Source organism: Manacus candei, unplaced genomic scaffold, assembly GCF_025592945.1.
Source record: "Manacus candei isolate 608988 ecotype Guabito, Panama unplaced genomic scaffold, ASM2559294v1 h1tg000348l, whole genome shotgun sequence".
NCBI lineage: Eukaryota > Metazoa > Chordata > Aves > Passeriformes > Pipridae > Manacus > Manacus candei.
Genome location: NW_026138396.1, coordinates 37,132 through 62,125, shown reverse-complemented (window position 1 = coordinate 62,125; position 24,994 = coordinate 37,132). Strand labels below are relative to the sequence as shown.

At 40.3% G+C, this 24,994-nt stretch overlaps 1 gene segment (V, D, J or C); it reads right to left on the bottom strand.

Annotated features, from left to right (window-relative positions):
- LOC127465249 (Ig mu chain C region-like) overlaps nucleotides 1-24,814 on the bottom strand; it is a 35,110-nt gene extending 10,296 nt beyond the window's left edge. The window contains 3 exon segments of the C gene segment in view: nucleotides 8,983-9,039; nucleotides 24,343-24,657; nucleotides 24,756-24,814. Coding sequence covers nucleotides 8,983-9,039; nucleotides 24,343-24,657; nucleotides 24,756-24,804 — 421 coding nt within the window.
- Between the last annotated feature and the right edge of the window lie 180 nt (nucleotides 24,815-24,994).

Genomic DNA, 24,994 nt, shown 5'->3' with positions numbered 1-24,994 from the left:
CAGTTTTTGGGGTTAATTTGGGTCAGTTTGGGGTCAGTTTTTGGGCTGATTTTGGTCAGTTTTGGGTCGATTTTTGGGGTGATTTGAGTCAGTTTTTGGGGTGATTTGGGGCAGTTTTGGGTCAATTTTGGGTCAGTTTTTTGGGTGAATTTGAGTCAATTTTGAGTCAGTTTTTTGGGTGCATTTGGGTCAATTTTGGGGCAGTTTTTGGGCTGATTTGGGGCAGTTTCAGGTCAATTTTTGGGGTGATTTGGGGCAGTTTTGGGTCAGTTTTTGGGGTGATTTTGGGGCAGTTTTAGGTCAATTTTTGGGGCGATTTGGGGCAATTTCGGGGCAGTTTTTGGGGTGAATTTGGTCAGTTTTAGGTCAATTTTTGGGGCGATTTGGGGCAATTTCGGGGCAGTTTTTGGGGTGAATTTGGTCAGTTTTAGGTCAGTTTTTGGGGTGAATTCAGGTCAATTTGGGGTCAGTTTTTGGGGTGAATTTGGTCAGTTTTGGGTCAGTTTTTGGGGTGAATTCGGGTCATTTTTGGGTCGGTTTTTGGGCTGATTTTGGTCAGTTTTGGGTCGATTTTTGGGGTGATTTGAGTCAGTTTTTGGGGTGATTTGGGGCAGTTTTGGGTCAATTTTGGGTCAGTTTTTTGGGTGAATTTGAGTCAATTTTGAGTCAGTTTTTTGGGTGCATTTGGGTCAATTTTGGGGCAGTTTTTGGGCTGATTTGGGGCAGTTTCAGGTCAATTTTTGGGCTGATTTGGGGCAGTTTTGGGTCAGTTTTTGGGGTGATTTTGGGGCAGTTTTAGGTCAATTTTTGGGGCGATTTGGGGCAATTTCGGGGCAGTTTTTGGGGTGAATTTGGTCAGTTTTGGGTCAGTTTTTGGGGTGAATTCGGGTCATTTTTGGGTCGGTTTTTGGGCTGATTTTGGTCAGTTTTGGGTCAATTTTGGGGGTGAATTCGGGTCAATTTTGGGTCAATTTTTGGGTCAGTTTTTGGGGTGATTTTGGTCAATTTGGGGTCGGTTTTTGGGGTGTTTTGGGTTCATTTTGAGTCATTTTGGGCCAAATTTTGGGAGGTTTCTTGACAAAAATTGGGCGGTTTTGGGGGTTCCGACCAGTATGAACCAGTACGGACCAGTATAAACCAGTACAGACCAGTACAGACCAGTACAGAGCAGTATGGACCAGTATAAACCAGTACAGACCAGTACAACCCAGTACTGACCAGTACAGACCAGTATAAACCAGTACTGACCAGTACAGACCAGTACAGACCAGTACAGACCAGTACGGACCAGTACAGACCAGTATAGACCAGTACAGACCAGTACAGACCAGTACTGACCAGTATGGACCAGTACGGACCAGTACTGACCAGTATGGACCAGTACAGACCAGTACGGACCAGTATGGACCAGTACAGACCAGTATGGACCAGTACAGACCAGTACAGACCAGTACAGACCAGTACAGACCACTACAGACCAGTACAGACCAGTACTGACCAGTATGGACCAGTACAGACCAGTACAGACCAGTACAGACCAGTACTGACCAGTACAGACCAGTACAGACCAGTATGGACCAGTACTGACCAGTATGGACCAGTAGGGAACAGTATGGACCAGTACAGACCAGTACAGACCAGTATAGACCAGTACAGACCAGTATGGACCAGTACAGACCAGTACTGACCAGTACAGACCAGTACGGACCAGTACAAACCAGTACAGCCCAGTACAGACCAGTACAGACCAGTAGAAACCAGTATAGACCAGTACTGACCACTACTGACCAGTACAGACCAGTACAGACCAGTACGGACCAGTACAGACCAGTACTGACCAGTATAGACCAGTACAGACCAGTACAGACCAGTACAGACCAGTATGGACCAGTATAAACCAGTACAGCCCAGTACAGACCAGTACAGACCAGTACAACCCAGTACTGACCAGTACAGACCAGTACAGACCAGTACAGACCAGTATGGACCAGTACAGCCCAGTACTGACCAGTACAGACCAGTATAAACCAGTACTGACCAGTACGGACCAGTACAGACCAGTACAGACCAGTATAGACCAGTACAGCCCAGTACAGACCAGTATGGACCAGTACAGCCCAGTACAGCCCAGTACTGACCAGTACAGACCAGTACAGACCAGTACGGACCAGTACGGACCAGTATGGACCAGTACAGCCCAGTATGGACCAGTACAGACCAGTACAGCCCAGTACAGACCAGTACAGACCAGTACGGACCAGTACTGACCAGTATGGACCAGTACAGACCAGTATGGACCAGTACAGACCAGTACAGACCAGTACAGACCAGTACAGACCAGTATAGACCAGTGCTGACCAGTACTGACCAGTACAGACCAGTACGGACCAGTACAGACCAGTATGGACCAGTACAGACCAGTACAGCCCAGTACTGACCAGTACAGCCCAGTACAGACGAGTATGGACCAGTACTGACCAGTACGGACCAGTACGGACCAGTACGGACCAGTACAGACCAGTATAAACCAGTACAGACCAGTATGGACCAGTACAGACCAGTACAGACCAGTACGGACCAGTACAGACCAGTACGGACCCAATTAACTGATTAATAACCCACTAAATCAATTAATAAAGTCAATTAATAACCCAATAAATCGATTAATAACCCAATAAACGGATTAATAACCCAATAAACTCATTAATAAAGTAAATTAATAACCCAATAAACTCATTAATAACCCACTAAACCAATTAATAAAGTCGATTAATAACACGATAAATCAATTAATAACCCACTAAATCAATTAATTAAGTCCATTAATAACCCAATAAATCGATTAATAACCCAATAAATCGATTAATAACCCAATAAATCGATTAATAACCCAATAAACTGATTAATTATCAAAAAACTAATTAATAAAGTAAATTAATAACCCAGTAAACTCATTAATAACCCACTAAATCAATTAATTAAGTCGATTAATAACACGATAAATCGATTAATAACCCCCTAAACCAATTAATAAATTCAATTAATAACCCAATAAATTCGATTAATAACCCAATAAACGGATTAATTACCCAATAAACTAATTAATAAATTCAATTAATAACCCACTAAACCAATTAATAACAAAATAAACCCATTAATAAAGTCAATTAATAACCCAACAAATTGATTAATGACCCGATAAACCAATTAATAAAGTCGATTAATAACCCAATAAAATAATTAATGACCCAATAAATCAATTAATAAATTCAATTAATAACCCAATAAATTCGATTAATAACCCATTAAAATGATTAATAACCCAATTAACCAATTAATAAAGTCGATTAATGACCCAATAAAATAATTAGTCACCCAATAAATCAATTAATAAAGTCGATTAATAACAAAAAACCCCTGATTAATAACCCAATAAAATAATTAATAACCCAATAAACTGATTAATAAAGTGGATTAATAACCAATAAACCGATTAATAATCAAATAAAACCAGTTGTAACCCAATTAAACTCATTAAAAAACCGATAAAACCCGATTAATATTAATCTAATTATTGAAAGAGAGATTAATCTAATTTAATTATCTAATAAACCCGATTTAAAAACTAATTAAGGCAATTAAAAGCCGATTAAAAATCGAATTAAAAGCGAATTAAAGTGGAATAAAAAGGGGTCAAAAATGGGATTAAAAAGTCGAATTTTAAGTAAAAACCTGAATTAAAAGGGGGTTAAAAATATTAAAGGTGTCAGATAATTAATGAAGTTCAATTAATATTAATAATATAATAATTATGATGAATTTAAGTGATTAAAAGGGATTAAAAATTGATTAATGAAGGGATTAAAAGGAGATTAAAGCGGGAGAAATAAATGGAAAATATAAATATATAAATTATAATTCTAAATTAGAATTATAAATATAAAAAAATATGAATTTTAAAATGGAAAATGTTAAAAAAATATAAATTTAAATGTGTGTAAATGTATAAATATATATTTATATAAAAATAAAAATATAAATATATAAGTATATAAATATATATTTATATAAAAATAAAAATATAAAAATATAAAAATATAAAAATATAAAAATATAAATATATAAATATATATTTATATAAAAATAAAAATATAAATATATAAATATATAAATATATATTTATATAAAAATAAAAATATAAAAATATAAAAATATAAAAATATAAAAATATAAAAATATAAATATATAAATATATATTTCTATAAAAATAAAAATATAAATATATAAATATATAAACATACATTTATATAAAAATAAATTTTTAGAAGCATAAAAGTGTAGAAATTATGGAATTAGAAAAGCATTAAAATATTTAAATATAAAATTATAAATCTATATATATAAATTTTTATATAAATGCATAAAAATATAGAAATATAAAATCGTGTAAATATTTAAAAATATATAAAATATATAAAATATAAAAATATATAAAAATATAAAATCGTGAAAATATAGAAAAATATAAATTTAGATATTAAATAAATCGAAATAAAGATCATACATCCAATTAAAATAATATTAAATAGAAATATATAAAAATATAAATATATAAAAATATAAATATATAAAGATATAAAGATATAAATATAAATATATTAAAATATAAATATATTAAAATATAAATATATTAAAATATAAATATATTAAAATATAAATATATTACAATACAAATATATAAAAATATAAATATATAAAAATATGAATATAGATAATCTAATGTTTTATATCCCTTTTATAAATGAGACATTTTTATAAATAACGAACTTATAGAAATAGAGATTTGTCTTCTAGAAATGTAAATTAACAGAAATAAAAGAAATCGAATTAAATTGCATTAAATAAATATAAAGAAGGAAACCTGTTTTCTTATATTTATAAGATTTATGGTTTTATATATTTATATGATTGATATATGTTTATATTTCTATATTTATATATATAATTTTTCATATTTTTAATATATTTTCAATATTTTTATATTTTTTATATTTTTATATTTTTATATTTTTATATTTTTATATTTTTATATTTTTATATATTGAATATATTTTCAATATTTTTATATTTTTATATTTCTATATTTTTAATATATTTATATATTTTTATTTTTAATATATCTATATATTTATATTTTTATATATATTTATATTTTTATATATTTATATTTTTATATATTTATATTTTTAATATATTTATATATTTATATTTTTATATATATTTATATTTTAATATATTTATATTTATATATATTTATATATTTTTTAATATATTTATATATTTATATTTTTCATATATATTTATATATTTTTAATATATTTATATATTTATATTTTTTATATATTTCTATTTTCCTGCCTTTTAAAAATATTTTTAATGCATTTTTTATTTTTTATCTGTATTTTTAATCTATTCTTTATTTTTAAAACCTTTCTGTCTTTTTCGTATATTTTTATAAATCTTTAAAATATATTTCTATGAATTTTTATATATTTAAAACCCACTAAAACCCCACTAAAAATCCACTAAAACCTCACTAAAAACCCATTAAAAACCCATTAAAAACAGATTAAAACCCGATAAAAATCAATTTTAAACCCGATTAAAACCCGATTAAAAATTGATTTAAAAATTGGTTGAAAATCGATTAAAAATCGATTAAAATCTAATTTAAAAACTGGATTAAAAACCAATTAAAAATCAATTTAAAAATCGATTAAACCCCGATTAAAAATCGATTTGAAAACCGATTAAATCCAGATTAAAAATCAATTAAAAATCAATTTTAAAAACCGAATAAAAATTCAATTAAAAATCAATTTAAAACCCGATTTAAAATTGATTAAAATCCGATTAAAAACCCATTAAAAAATCAATTTAAAACCCGAATAAAAACCGATTAAAACCCAATTAAAAATCAATTTAAAAACCGATTAAAACCCGATTAAAATTCAATTAAAAATCAGTTTAAAAACCGAATAAAACCCGATTAAAACCCAATTAAAAATCAATTTAAAAACCGATTAAAACCCGATTAAAATTCAATTAAAAATCAGTTTAAAAACCGATTAAAACCCGATTAAAACCCAATTAAAAATCAATTTAAAAACCGATTAAAAATTCAATTAAAAATCAATTTAAAAACCAAATAAAACCCGATTAAAAGCCAATTAAAAACCAATTAAAAATCAATTAAAAAGCCAATTAAAAAGCCAATTAAAAACCCCTTAAATACCTATTAAAAACCCGATTAAAATCAATTAAAATTCAATTAAAATCCGTTTAAAACCCGATTAAAACCGCTCAAATAAAGCAAAAATCGACCCCTTCAACCCCAACGATTTCACCCAAAAATTCACCCCAAACTCCACCAAAAACTTGAATTTTTCAGCCCCAAAATTCTCATTTTTTTACCCCAAAATTCTCATTTTTTTACCCCAAAAAATCGCATTTTTTCCCCCCCAAAAATCGCATTTTTCCCCCCAAAAATCGATTTTTTCTCCCTCAAAAAACCCTTTTTTTCACCCCAAAAATTTCGATTTCCCCCAAAAATGTTTTTTTTAAATCGTTTCCCCAAAACCTCCTTTTTTCCCCCCAAACCAGGTGTTGTTTTTCGACCCCGAAAAAGGGGAAATCGGGGCCAAAAAAAACCCCGAATTTGTTATTTTCGAAACCGTCTCTGGGTTTATTTTGGGCCCTTTCGGGGTTTTTTTTTGGGGCCAAACTTCCCCTTTTTGGGTTTTTCAATTGTTTTGGCCCCAAAATCGGGATTTTAAGGTGAAAAAATTGGTTTTTAAATGATTTTAAAAATATATTTTCGATAATTTTAATTAATTTCGAATAAATCTCAAATTTTTAATCCCTTGAAATTCTCGTTTTTCCCCTAAAATCGACTTTTTATCCCCAAATTTTATATTTTTCTTAAAAATTGACATTTTTTTACCATTAAAATAATCGAAAAATTCGATTTTTTCGTCAAAAAAGACCCCAAAAATCCGATTTTTTTACCCCAAAAACCTGCCCTGAAATTTTAATATTAATTAATTATTTAATTATTTAATTAATTATTTAACAATTAATTATGTGGGATTTATTTAATTTATTTACTTTTTATTTAATTTAATAAGTTACTTTTTATTTAATTTAATCATTTACTTTTTATTTAATTTAATTATTTATTTTTTATTAAATTTAATTCTTTAATTTTTATTTAATGTAATTATTTAATTTTTATTTACTTTGATTATTTAATTTTTGTTTAATTTAATTCTTTAATTTTTATTTAATTTAATGATTTAATTTTTATTTAATTTAATTCTTCAATTTTTATTTAATTTAATTCTTTTTAATTTTTATTTAACTTAATTATTTACTTTTTATTTAATTTAAATACTTAATAATTAATCATTTAACTAAAAATATTAATTAATAAAACTAATAATTAATTATAATATTAAATAAAATATTAAAAATCGACTTTTTAGCCCCAAATTTTATATTTTTCTCTTTAAAAAACCCCAAAATTGACATTTTTTACCATTAAAATCACTGAAAATGTCGATTTTTCGCCAAAAAAAAGACCCTAAAATCCACTTTTTAACCCCAAACCTGCCCTTAAATTCCCATTTTTACCCTAAAATCGACTTTTTCCGCCCAAATTTTATCTTATTCTTTAAAAAAACCCTAAAAATCGATAATTTTTAATCATTAAAATCACTAAAAATGTCGATTTTTTCCCCTAAAAAGACCCAAAAATTGACCTTTTTTACCCCAAAACTCCCCCGGGATTATTTTTAACCCTTAAATTCGATTTTTACCTTAAACTCCCCTTTTAAAACGCCCCAAAAATCCACTTTTTGACCCAAAAATCGCCCCAAAAAATCAATTTTTCATCCCAAAATCGGTTTTTTCACCCCAAAAGACCCAAAACTCGACTTTTTCCGCCCAAACTCCCCTTTTCTTTTTTAAAATCCACCCCCAAAAAAATCACCCCAAAAACGGACTTTTCACCCCATAAAAAAAATTAAATTTTCACCAAAAAATTCGAATTTTCCCCAAAAATTTAAATTTTTACCAAAAATCGACTTTTTTCACCCAAAAAAACCCCCTAAAATCCCCTTTTTTAACCCCAAACCCGCCCTGGGATTATTTTTTCCACCCTTAAAATCCATTTTCATTAAAAAATTCCCTCGAAAAATTTAAATTTTCACCAAAAATCCACTTTTTACCAAAAATTGGATTTTTCACCCCAAAATAGTCCTTAAAATCCACTTTTTTCTCCCAAAACTGCCCCCCAAAACCTCACTTTTCCTCTTAAATCTGTCTTTAAAAATCGACATTTTTAGTCCTAAAAAAAATTTGAATTTTCACCAAAAATCGACTTTTTACCAAAAATCGGATTTTTCACCTCAAAATCCATTTTTTTACCCCAAAACTGCCCCCTCAAACCCCGATTTTCATCTTCAATCTCCCTCTAAATTACCCAAAAATCGACATTTTTAGTCCTAAAAAAAATCGACATTTTCACCAAAAATCGACTTTTTACCAAAAATCGACTTTTTACCAAAAATCGACTTTTTCCACCAAAAAAAACCCCCTAAAATCCAATTTTCCCGATTATTTCCCCCCCTCAAAACCCATTTTCATTAAAAATCTGCCTCTAAAACCCCTAAAAATCGACATTTTCAACCCTCAAAAAAAATATAAATTTTGGCCAAAAATCCAAATTTTCACCAAAAATCGACTTTTTCCACCCAAAAAAACCCCCCTCGAGCCCATTTTCCCGCCAAATTGTGGCCGGGGGGGTCCCCCCCGCCATAAAACCGCGCCAAAAATCGTCATTTTCGGCCTGAAATGGCCCAAATTCCCCCCCCGGGGATTTTGGGGCGAAAAAGGGCGATTTTGGGCAATTTGGGGACTCACCGGAGGAGACGGTGACGACGGTGCCGCTGCCCCAGGCGTCGATACCACCGAGCCCACGGTGCCCAAACCCCGCGGGGGACCCCGACAAAAACCCCCCCGGGGCAGAGTTTGGGGCAAAAAACCCCAGTTTTGGTAAAAAATCCAATTTTCGGGAAAAACGGCGATTTTGGGTGAAAAATTCGATTTTTTGGGGGTTAAAAATGTGGATTTTTGGGGGGATTTAAAGGGAGATTTGAGAGGAGAAGTGGGAGGTTGAGGGGGGAGGGTTTGGGGTGAAAAAAGTGGATTTTGGGGGGAAAAATGCGATTTTTGGTAAAAAGACGTTTTTTGGTGAAAATTCGAATTTTTTTTGAGGGTTAAAAATGGGGATTTTTGGGGGGATTTAAAGGGAGATTTAAGAGGAGACGTGGGGAAAAAAACAGCCCCAAATTTGGGGGGAAAATGGGAAAAAATGGGAAAAAACGGCCCAAAATTTGGGGGAAAAATGGGGGGAAAATGGGAAAAAACAGTCCCAAATTTGGGGGGAAAATGGGGAAAAAATGGGAAAAAACGGCCCCAAATTTGGGGGGAAATGGGGGAAAAAACAGCCCCAAATTTGGGGGAAAAATGGGAAAAAAATAGGAAAAAACAGCCCCAAATTTGGGGGGAAAATGGGGAAAAAAAGGGCCCAAATTTGGGGGAAAAAATGGGGAAAAAATGGGAAAAGACAGCCCCAAATTTGGGGGAAAATGGGAAAAAAAAGAGCCAAAACAAGCCCAGATTTGGGGGGAAAAATGGGAAATAATGGGGGAAAAACCAGCCCGGATTTGGGGAAAAAAAAAGGAAAAAAGGGGGAAAAAAAGGAAAAAAGGGGAAAAAAGGGGAAAAAGGGAAAAAAGGGAAAAAAGGGGGAAAAAAGGAAAAATGGGGGGGAAAGGGGAAAAAAGGGGAAAAAATGGGGGGAAAAAGGGGGGAAAAAGGGGGGAAAAAAGGGAGGAAAAGGGGGGAAAAAAGGGGGAAAAAAAGGAAAAAAGGGGGGGAAAGGGGAAAAAAGGGGGAAAAAAGGGGAAAAGGGGTTAAAAGGGGAAAAAATGGGGAAAAAGGGGGGAAAAAGGGGGAAAAAGGAGAAAAAAGGGAGGAAAAAAGGGGAAAAAAGGGAGGAAAAAAGGGGGAAAAAGGGGGGAAAAAAGAGGGAAAAAAAGGGGGAAAAAGGGGAAAAAAAGGGGAGAAAAAGGGGAAAAAATGGGAAAAAATGGAGGAAAAAAGGGGAAAGAAAGGGGGAAAAAAGGGGGGGAAAAGGGGAAAAAAGGGAGGAAAAAAGGGGGGAAAAGGGGGGAAAAAAGAGGAAAAAGGGGGAAAAAAAGGGGGAAAAAAGGAAAAAAGGGGAAAAAAGGGGGAAAAAGAGGAAAAAAGGGGAAAAGGGGGGAAAAAAGGGGGAAAAAAAGGGGGAAAAAAAGGAAAAAAGGGGAAAAGGGGGGAAAAAGGGGAAAAAAAGGGAGGAAAAAAAAGGAAAAAAAGGGGGAAAAAAGGGGAAACGAGCCCGGATTTGGGGTAAAATCGGCTGAAAGAGGTAAAAAGGGGAAGGGGGAGTTTTTGTCCCCAGAAATGTCACGGTGATGGAGCTCGAAAGGGGTGCCCAAAGCAGAGGCAGCCCCGGCCCCACCGTGACACCGGGGGGGACAAAAACCCCCCTGGGGACGGGGGGAAAAAATGGGGAAAAAAGGGGAAAAAACAGCCCGGATTTGGGGAAAAAATGGGGGAAAAAGAGACAAAAAAAGAGCCCAAATTCGGGTCAAAAATAGGGAAAAAGAGCAAAAAAATGAGCCCAAATTCGGGTCGAAAATAGGGAGAAAGAGCAAAAAAATGAGCCCAAATTGGGGGTAAAAATGGGGAAAAAAAGAGACAAAAAAAGAGCCGAAATTCGGGTCAAAAATAGGGATAAAGAGTAAAAAAATGAGCTCAAAATGGGGGGAAAAATGGGGAAAAAAAAGAGACAAAAAAGAGCCCAAATTCGGGTCGAAAATAGGGAGAAAGAGCAAAAAAATGAACCCAAATTGGGCGTAAAAATGGGGAAAAAAAAGAGACAAAAAAGAGCCCAAATTCGGGAGGAAAATAGGAAAAAAGAGCAAAAAAAGGAGCCCAAATTCGGGTCGAAAATAGGGAGAAAGAGCCCAAAAATGAGCCCAAATTGGGGGTAAAAATGGGGAAAAAAAGAGACAAAAAAGAACCCGAATTCGGGTCAAAAATAGGGAAAAAGAGTAAAAAAAGGAGCCCAAATTCGGGTCGAAAATAGGGAGAAAGAGCCCAAAAATGAGCCCAAACTGGGGGTAAAAATAGGGGAAAAAAGAGATAAAAAAGAGCCGAAATTCGGGTCAAAAATAGGGAAAAAGAGTAAAAAAAAGGAGCCCAAATTCGGGTCGAAAATAGGGAGAAAGAGCAAAAAAATGAGCCCAAATTGGGGGTAAAAATGGGGGAAAAAAGAGACAAAAAAAGACCCGAAATTCGGGTCAAAAATAGGGAAAAAGAGCCCAAAAATGAGCCCAAATTGGGGGTAAAATGGGGAAAAAAAGAGACAAAAAAAGAACCCAAATTCGGGTCGAAAATAGGGAAAAATAGCCCAAAAATGAGCCCCAATTGGGGGTAAAAATGGGGAAAAAAAGAGACAAAAAAAGAACCCAAATTCGGGTCGAAAATAGGGAAAAATAGCCCAAAAATGAGCCCAAATTGGGGGTAAAAATGGGGAAAAAAAGAGACAAAAAAAGAACCCAAATTCGGGTCGAAAATAGGGAAAAATAGCCCAAAAATGAACCCAAATTGGGGGTAAAAATGGGGAAAAAAAAGAGACAAAAAAGAGCCCAAATTCGGGAGGAAAATAGGAAAAAAGAGCAAAAAAAGCCCAAATTCGGGTCGAAAATAGGGAGAAAGAGTAGAAAAATGAGCCCAAATTGGGGGTAAAAATGGGGAAAAAAAGAGACAAAAAAAGAGCCGAAATTCGGGTCAAAAATAGGGAAAAAGAGCAAAAAAAGGAGTCCAAATTCGGGTCGAAAATAGGGAGAAAGAGCCCAAAAATGAGCCCAAATTGGGGGTAAAAATGGGGGAAAAAAGAGACAAAAAAGAGCCCAAATTCGGGTCAAAAATAGGGAAAAAGAGTAAAAAAAAGGAGCCCAAATTCGGGTCGAAAATAGGGAGAAAGAGCCCAAAAATGAGCCCAAACTGGGGGTAAAAATAGGGGAAAAAAGAGATAAAAAAGAGCCGAAATTCGGGTCAAAAATAGGGAAAAAGAGTAAAAAAAAGGAGCCCAAATTCGGGTCGATAATAGGGAGAAAGAGCAAAAAAATGAGCCCAAACTGGGGGTAAAATAGGGGAAAAAAGAGATAAAAAAGAGCCGAAATTCGGGTCAAAAATAGGGAAAAAGAGTAAAAAAAAGGAGCCCAAATTCGGGTCGAAAATAGGGAGAAAGAGCCCAAAAATGAGCCCAAACTGGGGGTAAAAATAGGGGAAAAAAGAGATAAAAAAGAGCCGAAATTCGGGTCAAAAATAGGGAAAAAGAGTAAAAAAAAGGAGCCCAAATTCGGGTCGAAAATAGGGAGAAAGAGCCCAAAAATGAACCAAAATTGGGGGTAAAAATGGGGAAAAAAAGAGACAAAAAAAGAGCCCAAATTCGGGTCAAAAATAGGGAGAAAGAGCCCAAAAATGAGTCAAAATTGGGGGCAAAAAATGGGGAAAAAAGAGACAAAAAAAGAGCCGAAATTCGGGTCAAAAATAGGGAGAAAGAGTAAAAAAATGAGCTCAAAATGGGGGTAAAAATGGGGAAACAAAAGAGACAAAAAAAGAGCCCAAATTCGGGTCGAAAATAGGGAGAAAGAGCCCAAAAATGAGCCCAAACTGGGGGTAAAAATGGGGAAAAAAAGAGACAAAAAAAGAGCCGAAATTCGGGTCAAAAATAGGGAGAAAGAGCCCAAAAATGAGTCAAAATTGGGGACAAAAAATGGGGAAAAAAGAGACAAAAAAAGAGCCGAAATTCGGGTCAAAAATAGGGAGAAAGAGTAAAAAAATGAGCTCAAAATGGGGGTAAAAATGGGGAAACAAAAGAGACAAAAAAGAGCCCAAATTCGGGAGGAAAATAGGAAAAAAGAGCAAAAAAAGGAGCCCAAATTCGGGTCGAAAATAGGGAGAAAGAGCCCAAAAATGAGCCCAAACTGGGGGTAAAAATAGGGGAAAAAAGAGCCAAAATTTGGGGGTAAAAATGGGGAAAAAAAAAAAGGGCCAAAATTTGGGGTCAGAAGAGCCCAAAAAAGGGGAAGTTGCCCCCAAAATGAAAGGGGGAGGGTCAAAAAGGGGAAGTTTTTGTCCCCGGTTGTGTCGCCGTGAGATGCAACTTCACCCCAGCAACGGCCCCACCGTGACACCGGGGGGGACAAAAACCCCCCTGGGGACGGGGGGAAAAAGGAGCCCGGATTTGGGGTGAAAACGGGCGAAAACGGGAAAAAAAGAGCTGAAAAAATGGCGAAAAAATGGGAAAAAACAGCCCAGGTTTGGGGGGGAAATGGGGAAAAAACTGCCGAGATTTGGGGGGAAAATGGGGGAAAAATTGGAATATTGGCCCCGGATTTGGGGTAAAAATGGGTAAAAACGGGAAAAAAGAGCTGAAAAAATGGTGGAAAAATGGGAAAAAACAGCCCAGATTTGGGGGGGAAATGGGAAAAAATAGGAAAAAACAGTCACAGATTTGGGGGAAAAAATGGGGGAAAATAGGAAAAAACAGTCCCAAATTTGGGGGGAAAATGGGAAAAAATGGGGAAAAACAGTCTCAGATTTGGGGGGAAAATGGGGAAAAATGGGAAAAAACAGCCCCAAATTTGGGGGGAAAAAATGGGAAAAAATGGGGAAAAAATAGTCCCAAATTTGGGGGGAAAATGGGAAAAAATGGGAAAAAACAGTCTCAAATTTGGGGGGAAATGGGAAAAAATGGGAAAAAACAACCCCAGATTTTGGGGAAAAAATAGGAAAAAACAACCCCAAATTTGGGGGGAAAAATGGGAAAAAAATGGGAAAAAACAGCCCCAAATTTGGGGGGAAAAATGGGAAAAAATAGGAAAAAACAGCCCCAGATTTGGGGGGAAAATGGGGAAAAAAAAGACCCAAATTTGGGGGGAAAATGGGGAAAAAATAGGAAAAAACAGCCCCAAATTTGGGGGGAAAATGGGAAAAAATAGGAAAAACAGTCTCAAATTTGGGGGGAAAATGGGGAAAAAAAAGACCCAAATTTGGGGGGAAAATGGGGAAAAAATAGGAAAAAACAGTCCCAAATTTGGGGGGAAAATGGGAAAAAAATAGGAAAAAACAGTCTCAAATTTGGGGGGAAAAATGGGAAAAAATGGGAAAAAACAGCCCAAAATTTGGGGGAAAAATGGGAAAAAATAGGAAAAAACAGCCCCAAATTTGGGGGAAAAAATGGGAAAAAATAGGAAAAAACAGCCCCAAATTTGGGGGAAAAAATGGGAAAAAATAGGAAAAAACAGTCTCAAATTTGGGGGGAAAATGGGGAAAAAATAGGAAAAAACAGCCCCGGATTTGGGGGGAAAATTGGAAAAAATAGGAAAAAACAGTCTCAAATTAGGGGGGAAAAAGGAGAAAAAAAAGGGGGAATGAGCCCGGATTTGGGGCAAAAAGGACTGAAAGAGGCAAAAAGGGGAAGGGGAAGTTTTTGTCCCCACAAATGTCACCGTGATCTGGATTAGCACCATTAGCACCATCAGCGCCACGGTGACACCGGGGGGGACAAAAACCCCTCCTGGGGACGGAGGAGCCCGAATTTGGGGTGAAAACGGGGAAAAACGGGAAAATTAGTCCGGATTTGGGGCAAAAATGGGGAAAAAATAGTCGAGATTTGGGAAAAAAAATGGGAAAAAACAGACGAGATTTGGGGTAAAAAATGGGGAAAAAATTGGAATATTGGCCCGGATTTGGGGCAAAAACGGGCAAAAAAAAAGAGCCCAAAATGAGCCGAGATTTGGGGTGAAAAGAGCCCGAAAAGGGGAAGTTTTTGTCCCCGGTTGTGTGACTGTGATAGAGCTCATAACCAGCAGCCCAACCAGCACCAGCCCCACGGTGACACCGGGGGGGACAAAAACCCCTGGGACGGATTTGGGGGGAAAACGGGGAAAAATGGGAAAAAAACAGCCCGGATTTGGGGGGAAAAATGGGAAAAAAGGGGAAAAAACAGCCCGGATTTGGGGGGAAAAATGGGGAAAAAAGGGGAAAAAAACAGCCCGGATTTGGGGGAAAAAATGGGGAAAAAAGGGGAAAAACCAGCCCGGATTTGGGTCAAAAAATGGGAAAAAAAGGGGAAAAAACAGCCCGGATTTGGGGGAAAAAATGGGGAAAAAAGGGGAAAAACAGCCCAGATTTGGGGGAAAAAATGGGGAAAAAAAGGGGAAAAAACAACCCGGATTTGGGGGAAAAAATGGGGAAAAAAGGGGAAAAAACAGCCCGGATTTGGGGGAAAATGGGAAAAACCGGGAAAATTAACCTGAATTTGGGTCAAAAATGGGAAAAAATGAGCCAAAATGAGCCCAGATTTGGGTCAAAACCGGCAAAAAAATGGGAAAACGAGCCCAGAATTGGGGGGGAAATGGGAATGTCAAGCCTTGATTTGGGGGGAAAATGAGGGAAAAGGGGAAAATTAAGCCCTGATTTGGGGGGAAAATGGGAAAAAAGAGTGTAAAAGAGCCCAAATTCGGGGCAAAAAGAGGGAAAAGAGGGAAAAATGAACCCGGATTTGGGGGGGAAATGGGGGGAAACGGGAAAAGAATGCCACGATTTGGGGCAAAAATGGGGAAAAAAGGGGAAATGAGCCCAGATTTGGGGTAAAAATGGGGCAAAAAAGGGGAAATAAACCCGGATTTGGGGCAAAAATGGATAAAAGAGGTAAAAAAAGGGGAAGGGGAAGTTTTTGTCCCCACAAATGTCGCCGTGAGAGGTTTCATAGCCGGGCCAACCACCGGGAGCCCAAGGGCCACCGTGACACCGGGGGGGACAAAAACCCCTCCTGGGGACGGGGGGAAAAAGGAACTCGGATTTGGGGTAAAAATGGGCAAAAACGGGCAAAAAGAGCTGAAAAAATGGTGAAAAAATGGGAAAAAACAACCCGGGTTTGGGGGGGAAATGGGGAAAAAAACAGTCGAGATTTGGGGGGAAAATGGGAAAAAAATAGGAAAAAACAACCCCAAATTTGGGGGGAAAATGGGAAAAAATGGGAAAAAACAGCCCCAAATTTGGGGGGAAAAAATGGGAAAAAAATAGGAAAAAACAGCCCCAAATTTGGGGGGAAAAAGGAGAAAAAAAAGGGGAAATGAGCCCGGATTTGGGGCAAAAAGGGCTGAAAGAGGTAAAAAAGGGGAAGGGGAAGTTTTTGTCCCCAGAAATGTCACCGTGAACAGCAGCACCCCAAGTAGTGCCACCAGCCCCACGGTGACACCGGGGGGGACAAAAACCCCTGGCACGGATTTGGGGGGAAAACGGGAAAAAAAGGAGAAAAACCAGCCCGGATTTGGGGGGAAAAATGGGAAAAAATGGGGAAAAACCAGCCCGGATTTGGGGGAAAAATGGGGAAAAAAGGGGAAAAAACAGTCCAAATTCGGGTCAAAAATAGGGAGAAAGAGCCCAAAAATGAGTCCAAATTGGGGGAAAAATGGGGAAAAAAAGAGACAAAAAAGAGCCCAAATTCGGGTCAAAAATAGGGAAAAAGAGTAAAAAAAGGTGCCCGAATTCGGGTCGAAAATAGGGAAAAAGAGCCCAAAAATGAGCCCAAATTGGGGGCAAAAATGGGGAAAAAAAGAGACAAAAAAGAGCCCAAATTCGGGTCAAAAATAGGGAAAAAGAGCAAAAAAAAAAGAGCCCAAATTCGGGTCAAAAATAGGGAGAAAGAGCAAAAAAATGAGCCCAAATTCGGGTCAAAAATAGGGAAAAAGAGCAAAAAAAGGGAGTCCAAATTCGGGTCGAAAATAGGGAGAAAGAGCCCAAATGAGCCCAGATTTGGGTCAAAAAAATGGGGAAAAATCAGGGAAAACCAGCCCAGATTAGGGGGGAAAAAGGGGAAATGAGCCCGGATTTGGGGCAAAAATAGGGAAAAATGGGGAAAAAATAGTCGAGATTTGGGAAAAAAATGGGAAAAAACAGACAAGATTTGGGGAAAAAAATGGGGAAAAAATTGGAATATTGGCCCGGATTTGGGGCAAAAACGGGTAAAAAAAAAGAGCCCAAAAGGAGCCGAGATTTGGGGTGAAAAGAGCCCGAAAAGGGGAAGTTTTTGTTGCAGGTGGTGCCGCCGTGATCGGCCCATTCGCCCTGGCCAAAATTAACCCAAAGGCCACCGTGAGACCGGCGGGGACAAAAACCCCTCCTGGGCACGGGGGGGAAAAACCAGCCCGGATTTGGGGGGAAAAGGGGGAAAAACGGGAAAAAATAGTCCAGATTTGGGGGGGAAAATAGGAAAAAATAGTCCCAAATTTGGGGGGAAAATGGGGAAAAAATGGGGAAAAACGGTCCCAAATTTGGGGGAAAAAATAGGAGAAAACAGTCCCAGATTTGGGGGAAAAATGGGAAAAAATGGGAAAAAATAGTCCAGGTTTGGGGGAAAAAAAGGGAAAAAATAGCCCCAAATTTGGGGGAAAAAATGGGGAAAAATAGGAAAAAACAGCCCCAAATTTGGGGGGAAAATGGGAAAAAATAGGAAAAGACAGCCCCAAATTTGGGGGGAAAATGGGAAAAAAATAGGAAAAAACAGCCCCAAATTTGGGGGGAAAATGGGAAAAAATGGGAAAAAACAGCCCCAAATTTGGGGGGAAAATGGGAAAAAATAGGAGAAAACAGCCCAAAATTTGGGGGAAAAATGGGAAAAAAATAGGAAAAAACAGCCCCAAATTTGGGGGGAAAATGGGAAAAAATAGGAGAAAACAGCCCCAAATTTGGGGGGGGAATGGGAAAAAATAGGAAAAAACAGCCCCAGATTTGGGGGGAAAATGGGGAAAAAATAGGAGAAAACAGCCCCAAATTTGGGGGGAAAATGGGAAAAAATAGGAGAAAACAGCCCCAAATTTGGGGGGGAAATTGGAAAAAATAGGAAAAAACAGTCTCAAATTAGGGGGGAAAAAGGAGAAAAAAAAGGGGGAATGAGCCCGGATTTGGGGCAAAAAGGGCTGAAAGAGGCAAAAAGGGGAAGGGGAAGTTTTTGTCCCCACAAATGTCACCGTGATCTGGATTAGCACCATTAGCACCATCAGCGCCACGGTGACACCGGGGGGGACAAAAACCCCTCCTGGGGACGGAGGAGCCCGAATTTGGGGTGAAAACGGGGAAAAACGGGAAAATTAGTCCGGATTTGGGGCAAAAATGGGGAAAAAATAGTCGAGATTTGGGAAAAAAAATGGGAAAAAACAGACGAGATTTGGGGTAAAAAATGGGGAAAAAATTGGAATATTGGCCGGGATTTGGGGTAAAAATGGGCAAAAAAAAAGAGCCCAAAATGAGCCGAGATTTGGGGTGAAAAGAGCCCGAAAAGGGGAAGTTTTTGTCCCCGGTTGTGTCACTGTGATAGAGCAGCAGTGATAACCAGCAGCCCAACCAGCACCAGCCCCACGGTGACACCGGGGGGGACAAAAACCCCTGGGACGGATTTGGGGGGAAAAAGGGGGAAAATGGGAAAAAATAGCCCGGATTTGGGGGAAAAAATGGGGAAAAAAGGGGAAAAAACAGCCCGGATTTGGGGGAAAAAATGGGAAAAAAAGGGGAAAAAAACAGCCCGGATTTGGGGGAAAAAATGGGGAAAAAAGGGGAAAAAAACAGTCCGGATCTGGGGGAAAAAATGGGGGAAAAAAGGGGAAAAAACAGCCCGGATTTGGGGGGAAAAAAGGGGAAAAAACAGCCCGGATTTGGGGGAAAAAATGGGAAAAAAAGGGGAAAAAACAGCCCGGATTTGGGGGAAAAAATGGGAAAAAATGGGGAAAAAACAGCCCGGATTTGGGGGAAAAAATGGGGAAAAAAGGGGAAAATTAAGCCCTGATTTGGGGGAAAAATGGGAAAAAAAGAGACAAAATGAGCCCAGATTTGGGTCAAAACCGGCAAAAAAATGGGCAAACGGGCCCAGATTTGGGGGGGAAATGGGAATGTCAAGCCTTGATTTGGGGGGAAAATGAGGGAAAAGGGGAAAATTAAGCCCTGATTTGGGGGGAAAATGGGAAAAAAGAGTGTAAAAGAGCCCAAATTCGGGGCAAAAAGAGGGAAAAGAGGGAAAAATGAACCCGGATTTGGGGGGGAAATGGGGGGAAACGGGAAAAGAATGCCACGATTTGGGGCAAAAATGGGGAAAAAAGGGGAAATGAGCCCAGATTTGGGGTAAAAATGGGGCAAAAAAGGGGAAATAAACCCGGATTTGGGGCAAAAATGGATAAAAGAGGTAAAAAAAGGGGAAGGGGAAGTTTTTGTCCCCACAAATGTCGCCGTGAGAGGTTTCATAGCCGGGCCAACCACCGGGAGCCCAAGGGCCACCGTGACACCGGGGGGGACAAAAACCCCTCCTGGGGACGGGGGGAAAAAGGAACTCGGATTTGGGGTAAAAATGGGCAAAAACGGGCAAAAAGAGCTGAAAAAATGGTGAAAAAATGGGAAAAAACAACCCGGGTTTGGGGGGGAAATGGGGAAAAAACTGCCGAGATTTGGGGGGAAAATGGGAAAAAAATAGGAAAAAACAACCCCAAATTTGGGGGGGAAATGGGGAAAAATGGGAAAAAACAGCCCCAAATTTGGGGGAAAAATGGGAAAAAATAGGAAAAAACAGTCTCAAATTTGGGGGGAAAAAGGAGAAAAAAAAGGGGAAATGAGCCCGGATTTGGGGCAAAAACGGATGAAAGAGGTAAAAAAGGGGAAGGGGAAGTTTTTGTCCCCAGAAATGTCCCCGTGAGAAGGAACAGCAGCACCCCAAGTAGTGCCACCAGCCCCACGGTGACACCGGGGGGGACAAAAACCCCTGGGACGGATTTGGGGGGAAAAATGGGGAAAAAAAGGGGAAAAAACAGCCCGGATTTGGGGGAAAAAAAGGGAAAAAAAGGGGAAAAAAGAGCCCGGATTTGGGGGAAAAAATGGGAAAAAAAGAGCCCGGATTTGGGGGAAAAATGGGGAAAAAAGGGGAAAAAACAGTCCAAATTCCGGTCAAAAATAGGGAGAAAGAGCCCAAAAATGAGCCCAAATTGGGGGAAAAATGGGGAAAAAAAGAGACAAAAAAGAGTCCAAATTCGGGTCAAAAATAGGGAAAAAGAGTAAAAAAAGGTGCCCGAATTCGGGTCGAAAATAGGGAAAAAGAGCCCAAAAATGAGCCCAAATTGGGGGCAAAAATGGGGAAAAAAAGAGACAAAAAATGAGCCCAAATTCGGGTCAAAAATAGGGAAAAAGAGCAAAAAAAAAGGAGCCCAAATTCGGGTCAAAAATAGGGAGAAAGAGCAAAAAAATGAGCCCATATTTGGGTCAAAAATAGGGAAAAAGAGCAAAAAAAGGGAGTCCAAATTCGGGTCGAAAATAGGGAGAAAGAGCCCAAATGAGCCCAGATTTGGGTCAAAAAAATGGGGAAAAATCAGGGAAAACCAGCCCAGATTAGGGGGGAAAAAGGGGAAATGAACCCGGATTTGGGGCAAAAATAGGGAAAAATGGGGAAAAAATAGTCGAGATTTGGGAAAAAAATGGGAAAAAACAGACAAGATTTGGGGAAAAAAATGGGGAAAAAATTGGAATATTGGCCCGGATTTGGGGCAAAAACGGGCAAAAAAAAAAGAGCCCAAAATGAGCCGAGATTTGGGGTGAAAAGAGCCCGAAAAGGGGAAGTTTTTGTTGCAGGTGGTGCCGCCGTGATCGGCCCATTCGCCCTGGCCAAAATTAACCCAAGGGCCACCGTGAGACCGGCGGGGACAAAAACCCCTCCTGGGCACGGGGGGGAAAAACCAGCCCGGATTTGGGGGGAAAAGGGGGAAAAACGGGAAAAAATAGTCCAGATTTGGGGGGAAAAATAGGAAAAAATAGCCCCAAATTTGGGGGGAAAATGGGGAAAAAATGGGGAAAAATGGTCCCAAATTTGGGGGAAAAAATAGGAGAAAACAGTCCCAGATTTGGGGGAAAAATGGGAAAAAATGGGAAAAAATAGTCCAGGTTTGGGGGAAAAAAAGGGAAAAAATAGCCCCAAATTTGGGGGAAAAAATGGGGAAAAATAGGAAAAAACAGCCCCAAATTTGGGGGGAAAATGGGAAAAAATGGGAAAAAACAGCCCCAAATTTGGGGGGAAAATGGGAAAAAATGGGAAAAAACAGCCCCAAATTTGGGGGGGAAATGGGAAAAAATAGGAGAAAACAGCCCCAAATTTGGGGGGGAAATGGGAAAAAATAGGAGAAAACAGCCCCAAAAATGGGGGAAAATGGGGAAAAAATGGGAAAAAACAGCCCCAAATTTGGGGGAAAAATGGGGAAAAATAGGAAAAAACAGTCCCAAATTTGGGGGGGAAATGGGAAAAAAAATAGGAAAAAACAGCCCCAAATTTGGGGGAAAAAATGAGAAAAAAATAGGAAAAAACAGCCCCAAATTTGGGGGGAAAATGGGAAAAAAATAGGAAAAAACAGTCTCAGATTTGGGGGAAAAAATGGGGAAAAAATAGGAAAAAACAGCCCCAAATTTGGGGGGGAAATGGGGAAAAAATAGGAAAAAACAGCCCCGAATTTGGGGGGGAAATGGGAAAAAAAAAAGGGGAAATGAGCCCGGATTTGGGGCAAAAACGGATGAAAGAGGCAAAAGGGGAAGGGGAAGTTTTTGTCCCCAGAAATGTCACCGTGAGCAGCATAAGCAAACCAAGCACCATCAGCCCCACGGTGACACCGGGGGGGACAAAAACCCCTCCTGGGGACGGGGGGGGGAAATGGAGCCCGAATTTGGGGCAAAAACGGGGAAAAACGGGAAAATTAGTCCGGATTTGGGGCAAAAATGGGGGAAAATGGGGAAAAAATAGTCGAGATTTGGGAAAAAAAAAATGGGAAAAAACAGACAAGATTTGGGGTAAAAAATGGGGAAAAAATTGGAATATTGGCCCGGATTTGGGGCAAAAATGGGCAAAAAAAGGCGAAAGGAGTCGAGATTTGGGGTGAAAAGAGCCCAAAAAGGGGAAGTTGGTCCTGAGAGGGAGGGGGAGGGGCGGGAAGGGGAAGTTTTTGTCCCCGGTCGCGTCGCCGTGATCGGCGTGAGCGCCCCAGCCAACGACAGCCCCACAACAACACCGGGGAGGACAAAAACCCTGGGGAGGGAGGGGAGGGGGAAACCGGCCCCGATTTGGGGGGAAAATGGGAAAAAAACCCAAATTTGGGGTCAAAAGGGGCAAAAACGGAAAAAAAAAAAAATTTGGGGCCAAAAGGGGCAAAAACGGGAAAACCGAGCCCGGGTTTGGGGGAAACTCCACCTGATGATGTCATTGACCCACCCAATGACGTCATTGACCCACCCAATGACGTCATTGACCCACCCAGTGATGTCATTGACCCACCCAATGATGTCATTGACCCAATGATGTCATTGACCCAATGATGTCATTGACCCACCCAGTGATGTCATTGACCCACCCAATGACGTCATTGACCCACCCAATGACGTCATTGACCCACCCAATGATGTCATTGACCCACCCAGTGATGTCATTGACCCAATGATGTCATTGACCCAATGATGTCATTGACCCACCCAGTGATGTCATTGACCCACCCAATGATGTCATTGACCCACCCAATGATGTCATTGACCCACCCAGTGATGTCATTGACCCACCCAATGACGTCATTGACCCACCCAATGATGTCATTGACCCAATGATGTCATTGACCCTCCCAACGATGTCATTGACCCACCCAATGATGTCATTGACCCAATGATGTCATTGACCCACCCAGTGATGTCATTGACCCACCCAATGATGTCATTGACCCACCCAATGATGTCATTGACCCACCCAGTGATGTCATTGACCCACCCAATGATGTCATTGACCCAATGATGTCATTGACCCACCCAATGACGTCATTGACCCACCCAATGATGTCATTGACCCAATGATGTCATTGACCCTCCCAACGATGTCATTGACCCACCCAATGATGTCATTGACCCACCCAGTGATGTCATTGACCCAACCATGTCATTGACCCACCCAACCATGACACCCAACCCACTCAATGTTGTCATCGACCCACCCAATGATGTCATTGACCCACCCAATGATGTCATTGACCCACCCAATGATGTCATTGACCCACCCAGTGATGTCATTGACCCAACCATGTCATTGACCCTCCCAACCATGACACCCAACCCACTCAATGTTGTCATCGACCCACCCAATGATGTCATTGACCCTCCCAATGATGTCATTGACCCAAAGTCATTGACCCACCCAATGATGTCATCGACCCACCCAACCATGACACCCAACCCACTCAACTGTGCCATTGACCCACCCAACCGTGCCGTTGACCCACCCAATGATGTCATTGACCCACCCAACCATGACACCCAACCCACTCAACGCTCTCATCGACCCGCCCAACCGCGACACCCAACCTACTCAACTGTGTCATTGACCCACCCAACCACGACACCCAACCCACCCAACTGTGCCATTGACCCACCCAATGATGTCACTGACCCACCCAATGATGTCATTGACCCACCCAATGATGTCATTGACCCACCCAGTGATGTCATTGACCCAAAGTCATTGACCCACCCAGTGATGTCATCGACCCACCCAACCGTGAGACCAAACCCGCCCAACTGTGCCATTGACCCACCCAATGATGTCATTGACCCATCCAGTGACGTCATTGACCCTCCCAATGATGTCATGGACCAACCCAACCCCATCCTTGACCCACCCAACCATGACACCCAACCCGCTCAACGCTCTCATCGACCCGCCCAACCGCGACACCCAACCCACTCAACTGTGCCATTGACCCACCCAACCATGACACCCAACCCACCCAACTGTGCCATTGACCCACCCAACCATGACACCCAACCCACCCAACTGTGCCATTGACCCACCCAACCATGACACCCAACCCACCCAACTGTGCCATTGACCCACCCAACCATGACACCCAACCCGCTCAACGCTCTCATCCACCCGCCCAACCGCGACACCCAACCCACCCAACTGTGTCATTGACCCACCCAACCGTGACACCCAACCCACTCAACGCTCTCATCGACCCGCCCAACCGCGACACCCCAACCACCCGCTCAACGGGGGGGGGGGATGGGGGGGGTTGGTTTTTGCCCTCCCTCCCCCGCCCCCGGCGCCGCCGTGCGCAGCTTTGGCGCAGAAATAGGTGGCCGAATCCTCCTCCCTGAGGCCGCTCATCTGCAGCGTCACCGAGCTCTGCCCGTCGTCCCTGGCCACGGTGAACCGGCCCCGCACCGACGGCGCGTAGAAGGTGCCACCGCCACTGCTGACCCCGGTGACCCACTCCAGCCCCTTCCCGGGGCCCTGGCGCGCCCAGCTCATGCCGTAGCTGCCGAAGGTGAAGCCGGAGGCGCGGCAGAGGAGCCGCAGGGACTCCCCCGGGGCCTTGAGGTCGCCGCCGGACTCCACCAGGGTCACGGCCGCCCGCAGCCCTGCGAGGGGGGAAAGGAAGAAAAAAAGGGATGATCGGGGGTGATCAGGGGGAATTTTGGGGGCGGGGGGTCAAAGGTCGGGGGGCGCCGGGACCTACCGGGGAGGGCGGCGAGGAGGAGGAGGAGTGGGAGGGAGGAGGAGGCCATGTCGGAGCTGCCGGGGGTTCGGTGCCGGCCCTGAGGGACCCCCGGGGGCTTTTATGGGGCAGAAAAGGGGCGGGGCTTGGGGGAGAAGGGGTGGGGTTAAGGGGGAAAAAGGGGCGGGGCTTAATGGGGTTTTGGCGGGTAATTAATTCTCCCCGGGGGGGGGTTTAATTGGGTTGTTGATTCGGGGTTG